General features: G+C 33.2%; 1 protein-coding gene across 10 annotated transcripts in view; it reads right to left on the reverse strand.

Moving 5' to 3' along the window:
• Positions 1-23,643, reverse strand: part of TRDN (triadin) — a 400,855-nt gene that overhangs the window by 195,633 nt on the left and 181,579 nt on the right. For 9 of the 10 annotated variants that reach the window (XM_081295982.1, XM_081295978.1, XM_081295980.1 and 6 more), the window contains 2 exons: positions 10,651-10,707; positions 9,757-9,819 (listed from right to left, as the gene is read on the reverse strand). In XM_081295982.1, coding sequence (XP_081152108.1) covers positions 9,757-9,819; positions 10,651-10,707 — 120 coding nt within the window. Of the gene's footprint in view, positions 1-9,756; positions 9,820-10,650; positions 10,708-12,714; positions 13,083-23,643 lie in introns of those variants that run through there. The other variant, XM_081295977.1, reaches the window with a different exon arrangement.

Here is a 23,643-nt window from a genome sequence, read left to right on the forward strand (position 1 = left end):
TCATTTATCCATATTCATTCTGAAAAAAAAAAAAAAAGATAATCTGTTGAGCCTCCCTGAGTTTAACACCATCTTTCTTCAGGCAAGTTTGACCTCTACAAGCCTGAGATGGCCACTCTGTTTGCACACTTCAAACTCTATCCTTCACTGATTAAAAGATGCTCAATATCACCTTGAGCATCCCATATTGTCTTATAACTTCTGCCATAGTGTCCTATTTTTAAGGAATAACCATGAGTAGACTACATCTAAATAGGAGAGAGTTTGTCAAGGTTATGAATGTGGCTTTGATATTCTGTTTTCTCATTTCCAAATTAAATATCCACAATTCTGAATTACTCTTTTCTGAATACCATCTGGTTTATTTCAAAATATCTCTACTAAAATTAAAGGCTATTATCCTGGTGGGTTTCTAATAATGCAGGGTACAATTAATGAATTTCACACATTATATATATATATATATATATATATATATATATATATATATATATGATATTAATTTCAGAAACCTAGAATTTTATCTGCATTATCCCATGCAGAGTTTCTTTTCTAAAATACTTAAGTATTATATCAACAGATAGAAGTATCAAAAGTCTTCCTTTATTGTATTCTATTTTTGAAATGAAGTCATCCATATTCCCCCTATATGGAAATAACTACCTAAAGAGAATACATAGGTGTTCCAATGTCATAATTTCTCTGTTTCATTGTAATTTTAACACCCTAATGTAATCACTCCTTGACCCAATTTCAGTAAAGATAAACTGGACAAAGTTCATGTGATTATTCAGGATAGGACGAGTGACCTAAACTCAAACATCAGATTATCCTTTCAGTCTTCAATCTCCCCCACACTAAGGTTAGTTCATGAACACCACATCAACCAGTGAGCCTCAGTCTAGGTTCTCTGAGCTCTCAGTAAATGAATCTACTATTTTTTCCATAGGACATGAACAATAAGGGAGGTGGGACAGCACCTATAACTAATTTGCAATCATATGAGTCCAGAACAATAAAGAAGGTCTAAAAAAGTGATAAACTTATTCTGAGATAATGTGACTCCTATGTTGAGCTGAAGCCAATTTACTCTGGAACTATACATGAGTAAACTAAAAAACAGTGCACCATTCACAATAATAAAACATCTTTAGTTATAAACCACTATAAAAATTGTACGTGTTCTCGTCTTCATTGCTTAAAAATAAGCATCATATGTGCCTTGGACAAATGTCTTCTTCTATAAGTCTGTGGCATCCCTGTTCTAAATTTCTTATAGTCACCAACTACCAGAAAAGAGAAACAATTTTTATACAATTACAGTATGATTTTTTTAGACTATTCTCTAAGGTCCTTAGCAACAAGTAGATATATATCTCTTACAGTGATCTATCTCAAATATTAAGCATATATTATGACGTATCTATTTATTGAGTGAAGGAGTGAAGGAAAGCAGAACTGCTACAAAAAATAAGAATCAGCCCTATAAGATAACCTTGGATTTCTTTCTTGTATGTGTACATCTGCTATAATATCACCTCAGTGGAATTAAGGAAGCAGAACATGAGAAGAGTGGAGAGAAGAAATTAAAGAAGTCCACCACCATCATTAGCTAGAATTGGGGTAAAAATTGCTTGTAGTTTGCAAAAAACACAAAAATAAAAAACAAACAAACAACAACAAAAAAAAAAACCCAGCAAAGCTTCATTTGGTGACTCTCCTACTGCACTTACTTCATTATGACTGTGATCCTGGACATTGCTCAACTGTTCCAGTGCTGCATTGCCCTCTGTATATAATGGCAATTATAATGCCTGCCTCACAGAGTTGTAATGATCAAATGAAAAAAACAAAGAACACATTTAACTGCTATTATTATCACTTAAAAATGCCTTGATAATATGAATACATATTGGCAGAATCACAATGAGGTTTCAAAGATTTGCTTTTAGTATCCCTAGAGAGACTAGAATTGAAAGATATATCATTTTGATGGTTTTAAAGCTTTACTTTCATCAAATGAAAAATCTTATAGACTTTTAAGATATAATACAATAAAATTTACATATTTCATTTCCATATTCTTTAATGTATATCTTAGAACATGAGGAAAATTCAGATCACATCATTATCCCCCAAATTGATCAAAATCTGTTCACATTTCCTTCCTTCCTTCCTTCCTTCCTTCCTTCCTTCCTTCCTTCCTTCCTTCCTTTCTTTCTTTTTCTTTCTTTCTTTCTTTCTCTTTTTTTTGTGGGAGTGGAGATAGGGGCTATGGGGATTGAACTCAGGGTCACTCAGACACTGAGGCTCCTCCCCAGCCCTATTTTGTATTTTATTTGGAGACAAGGCCTCACTGAGTTGCTTAGTGCTTAGCTTTTACTGAGGCTGGCTCTGAACTTGCGATCCTCCTGCCTCAGTCTCCTGAGCCATGATCACATATTCAATTTGAGAAAAAAAATAATGTAACTAACTGATATCACATTCCCTATACTGTTCGGTGTAATCTGATCATGAAAATTTAATTCATGAACATTCCAGGAGGTCACTTATTTTAATGTTAGATTAGATTATTTTAGTTTTGCAATTTTCAGAAAAGAACTCATTCTACCTAGAAACTTGAACTCAAAATAATTTAGTATACATGTAAGTGATACTTAAATTATTGATATAATCAAAGCATATAAAGAAAGATATATGCATTATATATTTGCTAATTTTTGCTCATATATATTTCAATATTCCTTGTTGAAAGTACTTCACAAAAGATAATGTAACTCACAGATCCTCAAGTTTGGTGCTAATTTTGTTTCTGTCTTCACTAGGAGGGTATCCCTAATTCTCCAAAATCAGCATTAAAAGATTTAAAATAGTCACTTGTATACTAGTCCTTTTTATCCAGGCCTAAGTAATTTCTAATATGAGCATCTCACCTTTCTGAGTTTTGACGGTTTTATTTTTTTGTTTTGTTTTTGTTTTTGGTATCAAGAATTGAACCCAGGGGCATTTAACCACTGGTTCACATTCCCAGCCCTTTTTTAGTTTTTATTTTGAGACAGGGTCTTGCTAAGTTGCTGAGAATGGCTTGAAACTTGTGATTCTCCTACCTTAGCTTCCAAGTCATTGAGATTACCTGTGTGGGCAACCAGGCCCACCTTGTCTCACATGGTTTTAATGATTAGAATATTTGAAAATATATTCTCTTCCCTTCAAGTCAATTCTAGTAAGGTGGGTATTTTTAATATAGTTGAGCTAACATAAAAATAAATTAAGTAGGGTAAAAATCATAAACCCCAAATAAAGATCAAGAAAATAAAAGGCTGCTCCTTTAAACTTAACACAAACACATGAAATATATGAAAAACTATTCAGCCAAAATGTATCTGAATATACAAATATTTCAAGGAAGTTACTTTCATTTACATATAAATGTAAAAATCATAGGGCCTGATATCTGCCATGCAAAGTATTTTGAACACTAACAACTAGAACAAAATGCTTAAAAAAAGAAAAAGGATTCAAAAGAAAAATTAGTGATAATATAGTTCTTGCAGAATTTAATATTATTTGCCCCACATAGTAATTGAAAATATTCTATTGAAATATATATGCATATATCCCTTAAAACAGCACAAACCTTATGAGTTCCTGCTGGAGTAAACTCACCTGTTCCATTCATGCATGGATATTTAATGATTAGTTCTAGTCAGATATTGTTACACAATAAATGAGCCCTAAAAAGCATTGCTCAAATATGTTTCACAAACTTACCTCAGTGAGCACAAAGGACAATTTTATATATCTTTTTCTAAAATTGACATGTTTGTATTAAAATGTACTTATTATTGGAGTTTTAGTTTTATTAACAGGACCACCTAATCTTAAATCTCATATCTTGCAAAATGCAAACCTCTCTTTATAAATTAATCTGTATATGGTATTCTGCATAACTTGAACACATACACTTTTATTATAGGAACATTTGTGACATTATCTCTCTCACACACACACACACACACACACACACACACACAAAATGTATGTCACCCATGGGCTCATCAAACAACAGATTCTAAATTATCTCTTAGATATCTGCTTATATACTCTGCCCTTTGAACATCAATCTCTCATATTCTATTTATGTCCATTAGACTCCAAATTAGCCTCCCAAAGTAAAATTGCACAACAAAAAAGACTCTTTATTCCTTATACAACCACAACCCCAACTTCCAAATGTTCCACATTTTTCTGCATTGTTGCACCTCCCATTCCAATCTGGCTTCACATCCTCTGTCAACTGACTGTCCTTGTCTCTTCTGTCCTCCTCTCACAGTTTCTAAATAGCATTCAAAATTTGAGAAATTTTTGCTTCTTAAAACAACAATTTCTAAAACTGTACTCTTTTCTTTTCCCTTAATATCTCTGGCAAGTCCTTTCATCTCTCTTACTTTGCTCTTTACTACCTCCTCTCTAGATGTGGGAGTTGCCCAGACCTTGATTCTGTTTCTATTCTGTTTCTTTTGACACAATCTCTCTGGGTAAACTCCTCTATTCCCAGGGAAATAATAGGATTTATACAGATTACTATATTGAAAACTTTGACTAAGGATTTTTTATTACATTTTGAATGAAATCCAAGGTTCTTCTGCACATGTTCTCTATATTCTGACTCCTCATACAAACCATGAATACACACATCATGTACACACACAAACATCACATTCATATTTTTCATGTAAAGATGCACACATTGATGCCTGGACCCTTCCAATACATCAGCCTGTTGTCTCTCAGGCTGGGGGTATAGCTCAGTGATACAGCACAAGCTTCACATGTTCAAGGCCCTGGGTTGAATCTCTAGCACCACTTTTGTGCTAAATCAATATTGACTCTCAGAGGGGACTGATCTAAAACCCTTTTCTATGTTAATGGCTCCCCATCCCCATCCATTATTTTTTAGGATTGTCCCAAATTTATTTCCTCCTTTGCCCTTAGTCTGAGCTGTACTTAATAGTATTCTGTCTTCTTATTCATGGTGTGCTGCCCTCACCAAACTGTAAATCCCATTAGGGCACCTCTTATGTCCGCTGACCCACCTGTGCATGCTCGAATATCTGGAATATAGAAGACATTTAGTAAATATTTCCTGTAAGAAAGCATGTGTATATGAATTAATTAATTTATCCTTTTCTAACAGCACATTTCAGAGAAACCAGTGTGTTTTTATAGGCTCCTTCTTATAATTTGTACTTCTGTTCAGATAATTCTTAAAAAAAACTACTGGAAAGTATAATGATAAAATATCATTTTGTAACATTATTAACAGTTATTATGTCAAAATTATTTTCATAATTAATATTTGAATATGTACAGTGATAATAAATTCAACTCTAAAATGTTTATAACTTAGAACTTCAAAAATAGCCAACTTGAGAGAAATAGATTATCATGGAGTCCATTTGGATTCTCTTCTGGTCTATATATTTTTCGTATATTATAATTATTTCATATAAGACAAAACAATGTGGTAATCTTTTTCAAGCCTTATAATCTCATCATCAAGCACTTAGAAAAATTTTTCTTAAAAACATCATTTTGTGAAGTGAAGAGAAAAAAATACCTATGCTTTTTTAGCTATAGTTTAGCAACATAAATTTCATTCAAATGTGTCTTGTGAACACTTTAAATTGAAAAATTTGATCACAGTTTTTGATCAAATCATCTTTTTCAGGTTTGGGGAGTACATGAAGATATGTTCATTTCCTCCATAGTCCAGGACTTCAAATGAATTTTATCCTCTCAGACACTTCTGAAGGTATCATTATTACAGATAGTATAGATAGCTTTTTTCAACTTCCATTCTACCTATCTTCCAGTTAAACAAATTGAAATTCCAGAATGTTGTATCTGGTGGACTCCCTTGCTGCTATTGCTCACCAAGAAACCAAAGTAAGTCACACCAACTAAATGAGCATACATGAAACTGACTTGCAGAAATGGTTGGACAAACTAGATGTCTGATTTGGCAAATGAAGGTGTTAGTCAGTTGCTGAAGTCTGCTTATACGTTTCCAGCAACCAGCCTTTGTGACTGTTAGAAGACAGCTTTGGGAATGAAATTGTTTCCTGACCTATACTTTATGATTCAATATCATATCCTTAATTTTGATTCTTCCCTTCCTGCCTATAATTTTGTAGGTACCCAATTCCCTGTATAGAATCTCTTCTCACTAGAGTGTTTGGTATGTCTTACACTTAAGTCCAACACTAACACGGGAGATGTTTTTAAATTTTTGTTTACTTTTTAATGGCAACCCATCAGGTGGAAACATATGTTATAATGTGGCAAAAATATCCTTGTGATTTTTCTTTTTTTTTTTTTGTTTTACGTAATGTTTTAAAGTGACAAGATTTTTTACATGTATACTTTCCAATATACACTAAATAAGAGATTATTATAAGTAAACCACTATGTCCCAATTACTTGGTTTCAACTACTATTAATCAAGAAGATAACAATCTTGCATAAATATTCAGTCAACTTTTCACTAACACAGATTATTAGCAAAGCATGATTTACTAGTTTCATGCATTAGAGGAGTGTATTTATCAGTCAATAGAATTTGATTTTTAGCTTCTTTTGCATCTAATTAAAAAATATAATAGTATAACAAGTCTATATAGTATATAATCACATAAATTATATAAAAGTGGTACAAATAAAATATAATACTCATATATTAAATAAACTCTTAGGATTATCTTTTTCCTTATAGATTTGCTACTATTTAGGGTTATAGTGGTTATATAATATGCTCTGCCATATTTCCTTTACTATTTTAGGAAGAAATGACATATGTGCCCCAGTTCTTCATGATCTTGTTATACTCATTCCTCTCATTATTTGTATAAACTTTTACTACTTTCATAATTAGCTTCAGTTTGGTTATTTTTAATCTACATTGCCATCACCTGAAAATATAATTAGAGAATTATTGAACTCTGAAAAGAAACGTTAGAGTTAAAAAAACAATATTAATTAACTTTCTCTCCACCTTCCTCTCTCTCTTTCTTTCTCTCTCTCTCTCTCTCTCACACCCACCCACACACACACACCCCCACACACACAAACACACATCCATTTACACACACATCAACACACTCAATTTTGAGTATTAGAGGACTAAAAACTTGTACACAAATTATTAAATCATTCATATTCCAATCAGGAAACTGAATTAATTGTAAAGAACCAACAATATTTTATATAATCAAATGGTAAAATGACAAACTTAACAAAAAGAAAACTGGTTTCAAATGGACAAATTTGTTATGTACCTCTAGCTGAGCAGCCACCCTAGCTATGCCCACTGTGATCTGTGCTTCACTGGCTGAGCACTGGCCTTACAGGAAGTGATGATGGCATAATCAGTTCTCAGGCTAGTCCTGCACAACCTCACTTTGACATAAAGGTCAGGCAACCAGCACAGATCTCCAGCTGCATGGAAGTATCAGATTTCCTATCACTCATTACATATTAATGTGTTTTTCCTTTCCCCCAGAAAAGATTAAACCAAATCAAAACATCAAATACACAGACACACACACACACACACACACACACACACACTATTGAATTTTGTCAAAACAACTTTTCTTTCTGATTTTGCATACATGTGACAAAAGCTTTGAGGGTTACAACTCAAAAATTTCTTCTGCAAATGTTTTTAACAAAGTTGATGGCTCAGGAAGAAGCACCTTATCTATCTTCACCACTCATACATGTAACATCACAAGTCCATTGATCTAAGCAACAAATTTCTTAGTATCATCATATGGTCAGTACTGTGTTTTTTTGATTCTTAAGACATATTTCACCAGGAAAATAAAATAAATTTAAAGTAAAATTAAGTATTGAAAAATGTAATAAACCACATCAATGTCTTCTTCATAATATAATTTGGAGTGCAAAGTAATTGACAATCAACTCTTATACTGGCAGAATATCTGACTCACTCTCTCATCATTTTACAAGCCATATAATCATGCAATTCTTATTATTTTATATGTATTTTTTTACCCCAGTTACAGTATACCAGAAATATGCTCTCATTCCTGATTGTTACTTGTTAAGTATAACCGTTAGTTAATTTGGGATCCTGTGTATTTTATCACCATCTTGTTTGTCACATAAATTACTATTCCTTCATAAAGATAAGGGTTTCACTGATGCCATCCAGCCTTCTTGCTCTTCCTAGCCAATGTCCTACCTTGAAGCTCCCTTATGTAAGCTTACCTACTGCCTCATTTTCTAAGGCATCATTTTCCATTTACCACTATATGGAGAAGATTTGGAAATCTCATTTACTTGAAGTTGCTAATACCTGAGAGGAATTAGTTTTTTTACCCCACACACACAGGCCCTGGGAGATTTGCATTGTAATGAAAGAGAATTCCCTCATAACTCAAAGAAATGGAAAGACACTAATAGTAGAATTTCAAGCATCACTGACACAGTGGAGGAAATATTTGGGGTGTGAATACTTATCTTCAAACCATATTACTTGAGATGACAATTTTTTCCATGTAGACTTAAGCATTACATGAATAGAAGCTGACATTCATGTCTGTGCCAGAATAAAAACAAAACTAAATGTAAAGCAAAATTCTAAACCCTAAGAGTTGAAATAATCCTATTTCCTAATGAGGTGTCTTATTCTTTCCTGGTTTCTTATCTTTGCAAAGCGATACTAAATAGAGATAAATAGATAGACAGACTGATCCTCTCTCTCTCTCTCTCTCTCTCTCTCTCTCTCTCTCTCTCTCTCTCTGTACCATGCAGCTCTTGTCTTTGTATTACATCATGACCAAGATGGATCTCAGCTTGACTGACTTCAGAAAGGCTTTTTCTTGACCTTAGGTGCCTGACTATCCTTTTCTTAGAGCGATTACTTACAAAACTTGGAATTGTAAATTCTTTCTTGGCCCCTGTGAGATGTGAATCTTTTAAAGCTTCTTTAAGTTTTACAACACAGGGGTGCCCTTCTCAAAGATCTGAGAACCAGGCCTTAGAAAGATAATCATGGAACTGGATGCAGTGGCTCACTCCTGTAATCCCCAAGACTCAGGAGGCAGAGGCATGAGGATCACAAGTTCAAAGCCAGCTTCAGCAATTCATTGAGGCCCTCAGCAACTGAGTGAGACTGTATCTCAAAGTAAAAAACAAGAAGGACTTGGGGATGTGGTTCAATTATTAAGCACCCTTGGGTTCAATCCTTGATACCAAACATAAATAATAAATACCATGAAGAGAAGGTCGTGCCATCTCTCAGTTTCTCTCCTAAACATAGAAGAGGGGATGTTTACTTTTTCTTGGAGTAAGGCCTATTTGCAAATGTTGATGGCTGAAGATCCCTGTTTCAGTTCTAACACACTTCTGCTTTCTGTTTCAGCAGAATTAAGTTCAGAGGGAGCTCCAGTCTCTCCCACTGATTCTAATAGCCTTGAACAATTCTTCCTTATCTAGCTAGCTCAATCTTTTGCTTGTCCAAGTCTTCACATGGTTGGATTCAAGAATTCATATCCAAATTTGAACAAGTTTACAGCAAGGTGGTACTGGGGATTAAACACAGGGCCTCACACTTTGCAAGTACTCTACCACTGAGCTACATCCCCAGCCTGACAGTAAGATTTTTGTTTTGTTTGTGTTAAAAAGACATCTTAAACATAATGCGAAGGAAAAAAATAAATTTAATACCTTTCCTTTTCAGGTCAATGGGAGTGTCCTTCTCACTTTTCTTTTTGGCGTCTTCTTTTTCTGCTGTTAAAATAAGAAAATTCTAAACCTCTGCCTATTTAATTTTCATATATTTCAGGACATGCATGAGTGTCATTAAGGCATCCAATTTGTCTTGTAAAAATGAGTCCCACATCAGAGCCATAAGTCATTTCAAGTATGAGTGAACTAGCACCTACCTAACAGACAAATGTCTTAGGTTTGCTTTTTCTCCAAGAAAGAACAAATTTTTGGTACAGGAAAGAAGTACTTCATAAAAGTGTAAGCATTATATGCTACTATTAATTATGGTAGAATCCAATCATTTTTCTAAAACATATTAAAAGGAACATATTGAATGTCCCTTGAGCTATTAAGTCACTGGAAGCATAACAGGAACTCTGAAATCTCTGAAGCTCACTTGGAGACATCAGATGAACTATTTGAAAACAACCAACTAAAAAAGAAAAAAAAAACTCAAAACTTTTCAAATATTTACTTCCAATTGCATAAAATGTTCTGCCCCATGATAGATATTTTTATTAAGCTGAATTAGTTGAATAATAATATTCATATCAACATATATAGTCAAATAAATTAATGAATTAACATTGAACAGTTTCTAGAACAGGAAAGAATAATCAGACAATAGTAATTTTTTCAAAGTATTTAGGCTTTGCATTGTCTTATTAAAAATTTTAATCAATTTCAACTCTATTTTGAACATTTACAAAACTCAAAAGGGTTTGTTAATAACTATGACTATGAAATCATAAAGTGAATTTCTTTCCCAGGGGAAAAAAAACAGCTTTATCAGTAACAATGTAAATAGATACTAATTAATTTATGAGTTAGACAGCTTTTTGAAATCTTTACCTTTCTTTTTTGTTTCAGAAATAACTTTCTTCTCAGCTTTCTTCTCTCCTTCTTTTTCTAGAGAAGAAATGTAAAATATTTCCTTTAGGAAAATTTAGTACAAAAGGAAAGTCAACATTGGAAAGAGGGATTACTGTTAAGTCAATTCTGCCTCTGGACAGCTTTGTGATTTTCAACAAGTGATTGAACCTCACTAAGCAGTATTTTCCTCATTTGTAAAACAACAGTACCTTCCTCAAAGCTAGATAATGTTTACCAAGTTCTCTGTGTGGTGCCTGCCTAACAGTAAATGCATAACACTTTAAGCTGCTAATGTTGTTTACAAATCATGAACAAGAGAGTTTGAGCTTTCTGAGCCAAACAGTTTTGGTTTAGTGCCTTAAGTAAGATATTGACATATAAAATTAAAATATAATTTCTTCAGAAAGATATTACAGGTAAGCTACAAAATTTAAATTTTGCTTTCTTTTTATAGGTTTAATCATGTTAGGAATGATATATTTGGCCATTAACAATACCTATTTTGATTTAGATGATTTTCAAATCTGGCTTTTGTCAACAGGCATTTACAGCTAGGTGACATTTGTCTGGCAATGTGTTGGGGACATAACTTCCACTGCCCTTTCTGAGTGACTGTATCAGGGAGAGTTCTCAGACAATCTTTGCACTCAGAGTTCCAAGTAGGTTTGGGTGCCATGTGGAAGTGTGTGGTGTCTCTAAACTCCGTGGAACACCCCTCTTTCCAAAATTGAGAAAGTCTCTGTCTGAGAGGTAAAGAGAGAACCTCAATTGCTGCTCAGCCATGACCATGTAACAATTGGACATCCCTGGGCACTTTTCTGGTAAGCAGACTCATTTCACATCACAAAATTGTGTGCTGGTACATACTTGTTGGAGTAGAGTGTTCAGTGATTTTTAGATTTGAGACAGTGATAAGTATGGTTTAATGTTGGCAATTGACTGATTTTTATCTCAGATTAATAGGGTTATTTACTCTATATTTAAAATATCTGTATCTTTGCCATTTGTCATTTTTCTGTCATTTCAAATATAGGTGTATTCAAAAGTTTCCATTACCCAGAACTATTATAAGAGTTACTATGCTGAGGAAATTCAATGTGTAGTTCTGAGATGAATGCAGAAGTTGTCTACTAATGACTGTGTCTTATTAAAAACAGGAATTAATTCATCCCCTTAGGTTTAGAGATTTTTACCTACAAGATCAAAGACAAGGCTTTCTTTTAGTGTTGAAAGTATAATTTATAAAGAGTGCCTTTTCAAAACTCCTAGAGAAAATCTAGTGTTGTAGAGAGAAATATATTCACACTTTGTCTAATTATGTCTACACTATACTGTTGCCGCTCAACCAATAAGGAGTATAAAGTCAAGAAGTCAAAGTTTGACAATTTCAGAGTTAGAAGTAAAACCAATTGAATTCTGCTTTTCCTTTTCCTAAATGTTTAGCTATATAAAATGTGGAAATCACGTTAAAATTTGAAATAAAAATACTTTTGGTTTAAAAATCATTATATTCAGCTTCCCTGGAAGAAATTTTATGTAGCAGGATGTTTTCCACCTCATCTAAATAAATGCATATGCCAGGCAATTGAACAGGCATTTGTTAAACATTGCCATCTGATATCAGATATCAAAAGAGGGGTTAACTAAATTATAGACCCTTGCAAATATTTTAAGCCCATACTAAATATCAATGCCTTAGTCACCATGAAATCACAATACAGTACCCAATCTCTAAGTTTCATAACATAGATGAATAAATATTTCTTTAAAACTCTGTGCCAATTAGTCAATGTTATACTGAACTTCAGAATGAAAGTAGCTGTTGAGGCCATAAGGCAGAAGTCATTATTTTATTTTATTTTATTTTTAAGAAAATGCTCTTGTGCAGTAAATTCTCCCCTTTGAATATAGCTGGGATTTTATTGTAGCAATACGGTATTCTTGCCTTGGTTCAGATTGAATTAATGCTTCTATTACACATTCTGCCTGTGATTACAGCCATACACTGTGAGAGTCATGAATAAGAGCAGAAGTCCACAAAAAGCAGGTATAAATAATGTACTTTAATAACATTTTTATGAATTAGACCTTTAAGCTGTCATTACAGAACTTATTCACAGTGAATTTCATTTAAAACATCAACTTCTGAAGAATCTGCATTTCTTCAAGCACTATTGTCTGTGTTCTCTAGGTGATTTGGCAGGAGTGGAATTAAATTTTTCATTTATAAAAGACATAACAATTTAATTATATGCTAGTTGGATATAAAAATGGCCCGTGCTTCTTCCATGAAAACTCCCCTTCCCTGACGTTTTTTTTCCCCCTCCACTGTCAACAGTACTCTTCTTTTCCCATGTGACTCTGCACTTGCATACATACTTCATCTTCACTCTCTCTTCCAATTTGCTGTTCTGTTTGCAACAGAGAAAGATTAGAGCATTTAACACCACTGGTTTTCCAAGAGATAGCAATTAAATGTGTCTATAGGATGCGAATTAATCAGCATATTGCCTTTTTCTGGCAAAAGTGTCATAAGCCTTGAGATGATGGATTTATCTGGCAGAGATCACAGGAAAGTCTGGTTGGGAGAGAAATCCTCTCTACAGCGTGAAGCTCTGAGCCAACAAACATGTTATTAGCTTCTGCATAAATTAACATCAGATGAAAGAAAAATTAAATCACTTACTTTGTACTTTCTAAACCCTTACAATGGGCTTTTCTCTTCCTTTTAAATGTTTTTATGCTGTCTCAAAGCCAGAAAATACATAATAGTTAATTACAGTTGTAAAGTTTTCTAAGATGCTGGTTCCTAGCAAAACGAGGAAACTAATGCAAGTTGTTTCATTTTTGTCTCATGTTTTGTTCCTCCCTCTTTGCTTTTCTAGTGTGATTATCCAGATTCTGCATGTCAGATGAATATTTTCTTTCCAACACTCTATGGCCAGGATTGACATAAGCTTGGTTCCAGTCAAGTAAATAAGGAGTAGTTTCTTTCATAACAATACATTCCAACATTCCTTGTCACTGTCACCTTGTTTGGCTAGAGTGTCAGAGATTGGCCTGGAACTCAGCTCATGATATCACCATGGAAAATTCATTTAAGCAGATAAGCTGAATTACATGAGTGATTATTAGAGTTTTCCCAGTGTTATCTACAGAGACATGGGGCAAGAGAGAAAACATAGTGACTTTGGTCTGGATTCTCTCCCTGACCCTTCCTGGCTGTGTGATATTGGGCAATGTGTTTTCACATGCTACATTTCTTTTTCCTCATTTGAAAAGTGGGGGTAATAAAATCTCCCCTGCTGCATTGTTGTGGGGAATGGAGATGACTGAGCTAAAGTGTCTGGTGTAGAGAATGGAGTGGATGTTCAAACTACAATGATAGTAATAAGTAGTTTTTACTATAGTCTATAAATAATAAAAACATGACCACATACAATTTGGTAATTTATCTAGGTACAAGACCTATTTATATATTTGAGTAAGTTCAAATTGATTCTTGTTTTTCTATATCCAAAGATTCTATGTCTGCAATTTTTTAAATTGAGAACTTAAAGAAAAATATGAATATGGAGAAATAAGCATATCACAAAGAAGCATTTTGCTAAAATGAATAAAAGTAAATTTGTCTCAATTCTTCTATTATCATAGCAATTGCTTTATGTAACTGTAGGCAAAGCATAGATCTTCTGTCTTTAACCATAAAAGGTAGGAAAATTCATACAATATATTTAAGACCTTCTTGACTTCTTTATTCTTTATTTCTAAAATGAAATATGCATCATTTTACATTTATAATTTGATTTTGCTGGGAACAAATTCAAGCTTCAGAAGTGTAAATAGCTATTGCATGTTTTGTGAATTTTAAATGGCTTAATTTTTTTTAAGCAAGAGAAAAGTCCATTTGAGAGGCTTAAAATTAATATATATATATATTTATATAATGTCAGGTGATGATAAATCTTAGAAAAAATACATCTTGATTTAGAAGTTTAGGGAATTAAAAGATGGAAGATGGCATTGCTTTATTTATTTGTTTATTTTTTAGGGTGAATCAGGGGTAAATCTTTATGGATAATATTTGAAAAAAGTGGGAGAACTTTGGGCTTCTTAGAACTTTTTAGCAAAGGAAAAGAGACTGCCAAAACCTTTAAGTCAGAGCATGCTAGATATATAATAATAATGACAACATGGGAATAAGTTTGACTAGATTTAAAAACCTCAGGAGGACAGTGCTTAGAAGTGTGGCAAGAACTTTAGCAAGGCCAAGCCTGTGAATGCTGTTGTTCATACTAGGAATTTTCCATTTCACAGAAAGTGACATGGAAGATTACTGGGAGGTTGTAAGCAGAAGTTATATGTTTCTAAGTTTCTTTAAAGGGAACGTGCTTGTTGCCAGGTAGTATCAATTAACCCCCTGGATTTTGTAATCGTATTGCAAGGAAGAAGACTTAGAACACATAAAAAAGAATTCAGCATTATTCTTTTTTGCCCTTATCCCCCCCAAATTACCTCTTAATTTGATTTGGGACTCTTGAAGGGATGAAACATTATAGAAACATAAAGAGTTCCTCCCTTTACATTGTAGTTACGTTGCTATGACAGCAAAATTCTCTAAATTGAGACTTCGCTTGAGTTATCTGGCCTTTCAGGGCCTGAATACATTTATTTATTTATTTAGCCTTGATTTTTTTAAAATTATAGCTGAATTATTCTTAGGAACCAAATCTTCTCATTATAAGCTATTAACAACAAACAAGTATCAACCACAAATTTTGTAGTATTTTTCAGTGACTACAAAGTGACAATTTAGTCACTTAAATCAACAAATGTTCATTTAACCTTATGTCCAACCACTTGCAAGAGTCTGGTTTTAATAAAGACTCCTTCCAAGAGCTTCAGGTGTGAGAATAATAAGTGAAAAAACTCACAATTACTGTAAGGACTATGAAAGGTGTGGGGGAGCCAGTCAGAAAGCCCACCCTCAGGAGGAAACCCATAAAGTGAGAAAGCTGCTACTGCACTAACCTTAGGTGGAGTCTCAAATGGTGTGTGGGAACTGATGCTGCAGCAAGTACACCAGTGTTATTACCATTGCCAGCTGTGGGCATTGAGATACACAGTTCATGCCTTGCAGATTCAGGCTGAGAACACTAACCGATACCTCATCCTTCATTAAGTAAATGTCCTGAGCACCCCAGACCTAAATCCAAACCTGTTCAGGATGCATTTTTCTTTAAAATGAAAAAGAGAGATAGAGATCTCAATGAATTACTTATGTCATACAGTCAAAGCAAGGTTTAAAACAAGGTTTAGTTTTGTTTAGAACCACTGGAAGATGATAAGAAATTATACCAATGGAATAAAGCACATGACCTTACATAATTAGCATATACTTAGTCCTCAGGTTAAAGTCTACACTTCCTATAACTAGTAAGAAAATGGGCTGAGGAAAGGTGAGTAGCTTGACAAACTTTACAAAACATGTAAATGACAGAATGAGGACTCAAATCTAAGGATGAAAACAAACTCAAATCTTTCTCCTGCAATATGGAAAGTGAAACTTTAGGTAGATACTCTTGCAAACTGAGACAAGGGTAGAAAAGAAGCATAAGCATCTACTTCCTCATTGTCAAACTCACATTTCAGCTCAGTTATAATAAAATTCTTTGACCTAAGGACAATTCTGTTCTGTTTCTGAATTTATTATGCAAAAAGGAATGCAAAGAGAAAGATTATTTACTACACTTTAAGTTGCAAAAAAAGTTAATTCAACTCAACATTTATTAATCAAAATTAATAATATTTAAAATGGGTAAGGTAGATTTCTCTAAAACCTTTTTAAAATTCTAAAAAGGTTTTTTGTTTCTTTTTTTGATGAATGATTGCATTAATCTTGGCTGGATTAAGTTGCGAAAGATGAAGGCTGCCACATCTATTCTTTATTTTTTACTTTCTATATAGATGTGAAACAGCTAAGACAACCTCTGTGGGACTTGAAAGGGCAATAGGGATAGGCTGGGTTTTATTTTTCAACTTAGGTCTTTAACATGTTAGAAAGCAAATGCTCAATAAGTTTGTTTGACTTGTACTCAAGTGAGATTCTTTCAGTCCCATGCATTTGTCTCTCCGAATAACTAAAATGAACAATTGCTCTTTTTTGTTTGGTAATAGATGTTGCTATTTGAAGATTCATGAAAATTTCTTTTAACGTTTTAAATTTTTAGGCAGAATCATTGCTTGCTCAAGACATTTCATTGTGAACTTTTACAATGTGTTTTTTACAGGGTAAGGAAAACATAAATACAAGATTCTAACAGTTTTTCATTTTCAACATCATGTTATTTAGATAACATTACTCCTGTATTTATCTATATGATTTTTGTACATTTTTCTGTAATTGGAAATGGATTGTGAAAGTACTTCATTACATTTTAAAATGTCAAGAATGCCTAGAAACATTGAAAAATTTAGCTTTTCCTGCTCATGACTAAATTATTGGTTTTCAGAGAAAAAGTTGACTCAAAGTCAAAATACACATTAAAGTATGATTTCAAAGATATTGTCATTTTTATAGTAGGGGCTTGAGAAGTTTTGATGTGATTTAATTAATATATTAGAAAGACTCAATAGTTATTTTTCAATACAATTTGACTTTAAAATTACCAAAAGTTACTAGCATATTTGGCATATTTATAAGTTTGATTCTCAATTGAAACTTTCATTTTTTTTCCAGAAAAATATTAAATTTATTATTTATTTATTTTTTTAGTTGTAGTTGAACACAATACCTTATTTTTTTAAATTTTTTTAATTTTTTTTATTGGCTGTTCACAACGTTACAAAGCTCTTGACATATCATATTTCATACATTGGAAAGGTAGCAGAATACAACAGTCACTAATATGGCAGTATGTAAAATGTGATGTGTAACTGATGTGATTCTGCAATCTGTATTTGGGGTGAAACTTTCAATTTTTAAAACTATGTCTAATGGATATTAATTCTTAAAATGAAAACAAGTGCCCATTCTAAGATTCAATTTTTCAAGTTGTAATAGTTTTAATGTCAAATCTGGGTTTATTTTAACTAACAAATTAACATAAATTTCAGCATCTCTATACCAAATTAGTAGCATATTCTTATATCTGTATTTTACATATTAATTATAATATGTTTATTGTAGAGTAAAAATGTTTTTGCACAAATCCTCACTTAATTGAAATAAGCATTTATTATTCTTTATTGAATGAATAATTGCCAAGATTCTTGACTCCATTTGGCCAAAACAGATCCGGTTTCAAAGATGCAACCACATTTCTCATTGGTTATAGACAGGAAAGATAACATGACTTGCAACAATACATAGTAGGAAAAAGAATTTATATGAAGCTAATACAGAAGCAAGTAGATATTTAATAAAGAAAGCCCAGTATTTGTAAACAAGAGCTTTGTAAGAAACCACTCTTATTTCATAAAATGTTTTGAGAAAAAATTTGCTGGAAAAAAAATGAATTCCAATCTGAATTCCATAATAAGAAAGGGGTTACAAGATCATATTCACTGAGATATACTAACCACCTCCCCTTAACTTATTCTTTGGTGTTTTATAATACAAAAATGCAAAACAAAAACAATTTTTTCAAACCACATAAAAGTTATGAATGAGCAAATAGGTAGAATGCTGGCTGTGATTTCAACATCTCCTTTACTGTTTTTCCTTCCGCTTGGGTGCCACTCCTTGACCTCAAGAGTGAAAGCACACTATTTCTGTATGGTCAAAACAGATAGTGAGACAGGTTTTCCTTATGTATTTTCTTTATCCATTCACCAGGTGATGGAAACTTATGTTGGTTTCCTATCTTGGCTATTATTGTGAATAGTGCCTTGGTAAATATTGCGGTGCCAGTGTCCCTGAACATACTGATTTTATTTCCTTTGAATAAATACCCAACAGTGGGATTTCTCGATTATCTGGTACTTCAACTTTTAATTTTTGAAGGACCTTCATATGGTTTTTTCATGATAGCTATAATAATTTACACTCCTACCAACAGTGTACAAGGGTTCCCTTTTCTCCATAATCACCAGTACTTGTATTTTTGTCTTTTTGATAAGAACCATTCTTACTGGAATAAGATGATATCTCACTGTGGTTTTGATGTGCATTTCCCTAATGAGTAGTGTTGCTGGATATTTTTTTTTTTAGTATATCTGTTGGCCACTTGATATGCCTTTTTTTGGAGAAATTTCTGTGTAGCTTTATTAATTATTTTTAAATCAGGTTGTTTAAGTTTTTGCTATTGAGTTTTTTTGAGTTCCATGCATATGCTGAATATTAACTGCTTGTCAGATGTATAGCTTGCAATTATTTTCTCTTATTCAGTCAGTTTTCTCCTCACTTTGATTGTTTCCTATGTTGTTTAGCTGCTATTTAGTTTGATGCAATCCCATTAGTCTATTTTTGCTTTTGTTTCCTGTATTGTAGGAGTTTTGTCTAAAAATTCCTTGCCCATTCTATTCTTAATTGAGCTTCCCAAGGTGCCCTAATCATAGCTACTTCCCTAAAACTCTTTCTTCCAAAAGCACCAATAAGGACTTATTTCATTCTGTTCTGTGCCTTCTATCCCCTTCTCTTGACCTCTCCTCACCTTTTAGATCCTGTGTTTTCTTCTGGGAAATAATCCTTGCGTGTGCAAATAGAATTAATTTAACTCCACTTTTTCTGTTCACCTAGCATATCTTCAGAACAAAATTACAACAGAGCTTACCAGAAAAACCTAGAATATTCCTTAGAATGGCGCAGAAAAGTTGTGAATAATTTGTTAATATTTGTGACCCCCATCACCCATGTAAGTAATAATTTTTTAAGAAAAATTATTTTATAAGCCATTGGAAGGCTAAAGTCAAAGTCTGTTTTTTCAGTTACCAATGTTGCACTGTTATTAATTTCTTAGATTTGGTAAATGAACCAGAGTTTTTTAAGATGCTAACATTAGAGGAATTTGCTAAAGGGTATACAAGAACTCTCTGTGTTATCTTCACAATTCTTCTGTAATGTAAAACCATTGCAAAAAAAATTAACCAGAACATAATATTGGAAGGATTAAACCTCTGAAATAAAACATCTGTTTTCATTTGATGGTATTGATTAGCCCACAGTAACAAACAAACCAAAAATGAAATAAATGGTTTCTTTGAAGGGAAAAGGATTGAATAAGAAACGCATGATAAAATTCTGGAGCTGTAATAGATTTAACATATCTTCTATTTCAAAAATATCACCCTGCTGATGACAAAAGTCTTTGAGAGCTATATGAGACTAAACTTTACATTTGGAACTTGAGTTTAAACTCATGAATACAACTTTGTGTATATTTGTCAGAGAGAAAACAGTGAGGCCGAAGTAGGTTATGATGGTTTCTGATCAATCTAATGGTCCCACTCAGTCTTTGTGTTCTATCCATCTCTGGAGCACTTGGCACTGTTGGACCTTTTCCTACTTCATATTCTTACATCCTTGACGTTCTTATTCTGTCTTCTGAGGATATTTGCAATAGTGAATTTAATGCATTAACTCAGGAAGATAAGGTAACATTTATTTGGTCAAAGACCAATCTGGATGTTTCTACAAAGATCTTTGTTTAGGTGCAGTTAACATTTATTTTAGTAAACTATGAGCAAGGTGTATTGTCCCCATTAATGTGGAAGCACTCAACACTGAAGGCCTTAAGAGAAGAGGTTGCAAAAGGAAAATGGAATGTTCTTTCAAAATTTGCAGACTCAAAACAGCAACATCAACTCTTCCCCAGGTTCCCATCCTGCCTCCATGTCCTACAGATATCAGACTTGCCAGCCCCAACAGTTCCATGAGCCAATAATTTAAAATTAATCAGTCTCTTCCTGGATTGGTAGGGAGAGAGAAAACAATATATAGATACAGATCCAATCGAATAGTTAGTTCTGTTTCTCTGGAGAAGCCAGACTAATGTTCCCCTGCATTTCTCTTCTTGGATAGACTGTATACTAAATAGGTTCACCTATACTCAGGGTGATCCTACTATTCTAGTATATTTGAACCAAATGTTGTTGAGATCAGTTGTTCCTTGGGAGATTGACCAGTGTCATTAGGAATGGAAATGTTTCTGTGATCAAGAAACACACAGAGACATACACACAAAATGGAAATCATCAAGTTAAAAAATTATGCATAATTGTTTTAATCCAGAATGTTTCTTGGATACATTGGTATATACAAGAGTATTTTCTGAATGTCCAGGAAGTAGATATAAAGTTGTCTGAAAGTATTCCATCATAAAACTTTTTTTCTACCAAGAATATCTTAGAAATAGAGTTGCTCATAAGATACTTCACAAAAATTTGTGCTAAGTTTATGACCCCATTAACTGTACTTCCCTCATTTGTGAACTCCTGATACCCCTATAGTATTCAGCTGTCCACTGGAAGTGACTTGTGTGATCCAAGACAAAAATACTCCCTGACGTGGCCATCTTCTTTTTTCTCCCCATGTCCAGTCTCCACCTTAACCTTTATAGATTGTATTAAATAATCCTAAAGCTCTCTGGATTGGGGTTATTTTGGCCTGTGGTGCAACATTAAGAGGTAATAAATCAGGGGGGGAAAAGAGAGAGAAATAACTTAGGCATTTATTCCCTAGTTTCCTGTACATATTCCATTTTATAGTGCATTGTTGGGTGTGTTCCCCACTGACGGATACAAGATTGTTTTGTTTGGGCATCTCTTTACTAAGCTTTAAGGCTTTCTGTGACAAAAAAATACAACTTCATCCCCTGCCTCTTCACATTATGGTTGATAAGGGCTTCCTGCTTGGGTTAACCCTGGAGTGCTCAAACGTTGATAAATATTTTACTCATTAAACTCTTAATCACACATTTGAGTGTTCCAGGAATCCTGATACACTCAGCAAGCCCAAAATTGAACTCATTATTATCTTTCAAAACATGTTCTTTTTCGTAATGCCATTCATTTACCCAAGTCAGATAAGAACTTTAGCAATTATGCTGAGCCCTAACACTTAATTGCCATTCTAAGATAATAGAAATAGACTAAGCCTTGTTAGGAGACACCTGGTTCCCAATTGCAATTACACCATTTTTAGATCTGTGCTATCTGATGCAATTTACTTGATTTCTCTGATCTTTGTGAAATAATTATATTATATTCACTGCTTAGAGTTGTTTCTAGAGTAAAAATGTGATTCTTTAGAACAACAGTAGCATAATTTTTCCCTATGAGTAGTTGTCTCCTAAATGTGTCTTGTCCTCCAAACCTTCAGGCTCAGACCTCACCAATTCATCTGTTCTATAGATGACACAATGCTCTAAGAGGAAAATCAAGTCATACTCTTCTCTGCTCAACCGTGTAAACATCTCACAATCTGTGAGGAAGTGTAAAAAGTGTGAGGAGGTGTGTAGAAAGTCTTTCAGGATACAATCCCAATCCTGTACTAAATTTCATATAAGAATTTCAGGTATACTGACAAATCTCATAAATGCAATTAATTTATTACATTATATAGACACTAATAAAAAACATAAAGATTAATGATTTAATGATTTGCTATAATGTAATAAATTTTCTGATGTAAAAATGATAATAATAATAACAGCAACTAATAGTTGCATTCCTAACTGTGCTAGGAAATGAGTTGTTATATGCATTATTTAATTTAGTTTCCTTAGCAACTTTCTGGGTTAAGTAGGTACTAAAAGTTTGGTTTACACATTTTATGAAAATTTATAACTAAAGATTCATTCCATTAAAAAATCACCATAAGTTGTGAGCTTATTTTACCACAAAACAAAGAAAAAATATTTTATTGGCCTGATAAAACCTATTGTGTCATGAAGTTAATGGAATAAGAAGTGAGGAAAAATTTCTATTTTATTATTTTATGTTTTTGCTTCTCAGGATATATCTCACCGAAGAGCCAAGGTGGTAAAGTTCTCAGTTTAATAGAATTGTAAATAAAACATTACTAGCTCCTGTAGAACATTGTCCTCTGATGCATCCTGTGGTAAAAAATTATCTTATATTAAATTTTGTATAATGCTCCTTTCTCCTCTGAATCTACATAAATCCAACTAACTTACTCTTTATGACCCAATACAGGGCTTATAGTTTCAATACATGGCCTCACCTCATTTATAGTTCATCTTCCTCTTAACTTTTATAATCTTTGTGACCTGTACAACTCACTTTCATATTTCACTAAATGCTTCACAGGATTACCCATTGCCACAACAAAACAAATTAGACATCTTTATCAAACCATAACCATGCTTTATTCTTCCATAGTGGCTATTGGCAAAGCAAGGGAGGCTTTCCTTTGTCACTAAGAAAGCTCATTACTAATCCACCAGCTGGGGGAAAAAAAGAAAAAAAATTTGAATATAAAAGCAAAGAAAGACTTGAGGTACCATTAAAGTTTAGTCTCAAGATTACATGACTGATTAGTATCCAAGGTGAAATTGGGCAGTGTGACTGGTCTTCTCTCTAGAGTAAGGAAACTTTTAATATACATAAATGTCCATTAATTGCTTGTGGGTGGAAGCTTTTAATTCCTTAGTTATCAATAAGAAAAATAAGGCTTGGGAGAGCTCTTTGTTGAGTAGGTGGAAAGAAAAAAAATGTTTTTCAGAATTACTGTTTGAAGATGGATGGAACCAGATCTGATAATATTGCCTATACAAGAACTATATTAAACAGTCTTTCCACATTTCATGGTGATTGGGGAGGGGATGACTGCCTGAAGGTGTCTTTTCTAATTATTGAGGATCCTATAAAGGAGTGTGGGGATAATTTTCCCTAAGATTTACAGTTCTTGGGGTAAGCCATTAGTGGAAATGCTGACTAACATTTGGTGATGAGAGGGCTCTCATGCTAAGGGTCAAAAACCACCTTTAATGTTAGTGTTTCAAAATATTA

Source organism: Spermophilus citellus (genome assembly GCF_964194105.1).
Source record: "Spermophilus citellus genome assembly, chromosome: 5".
Classification (NCBI taxonomy): domain Eukaryota; kingdom Metazoa; phylum Chordata; class Mammalia; order Rodentia; family Sciuridae; genus Spermophilus; species Spermophilus citellus.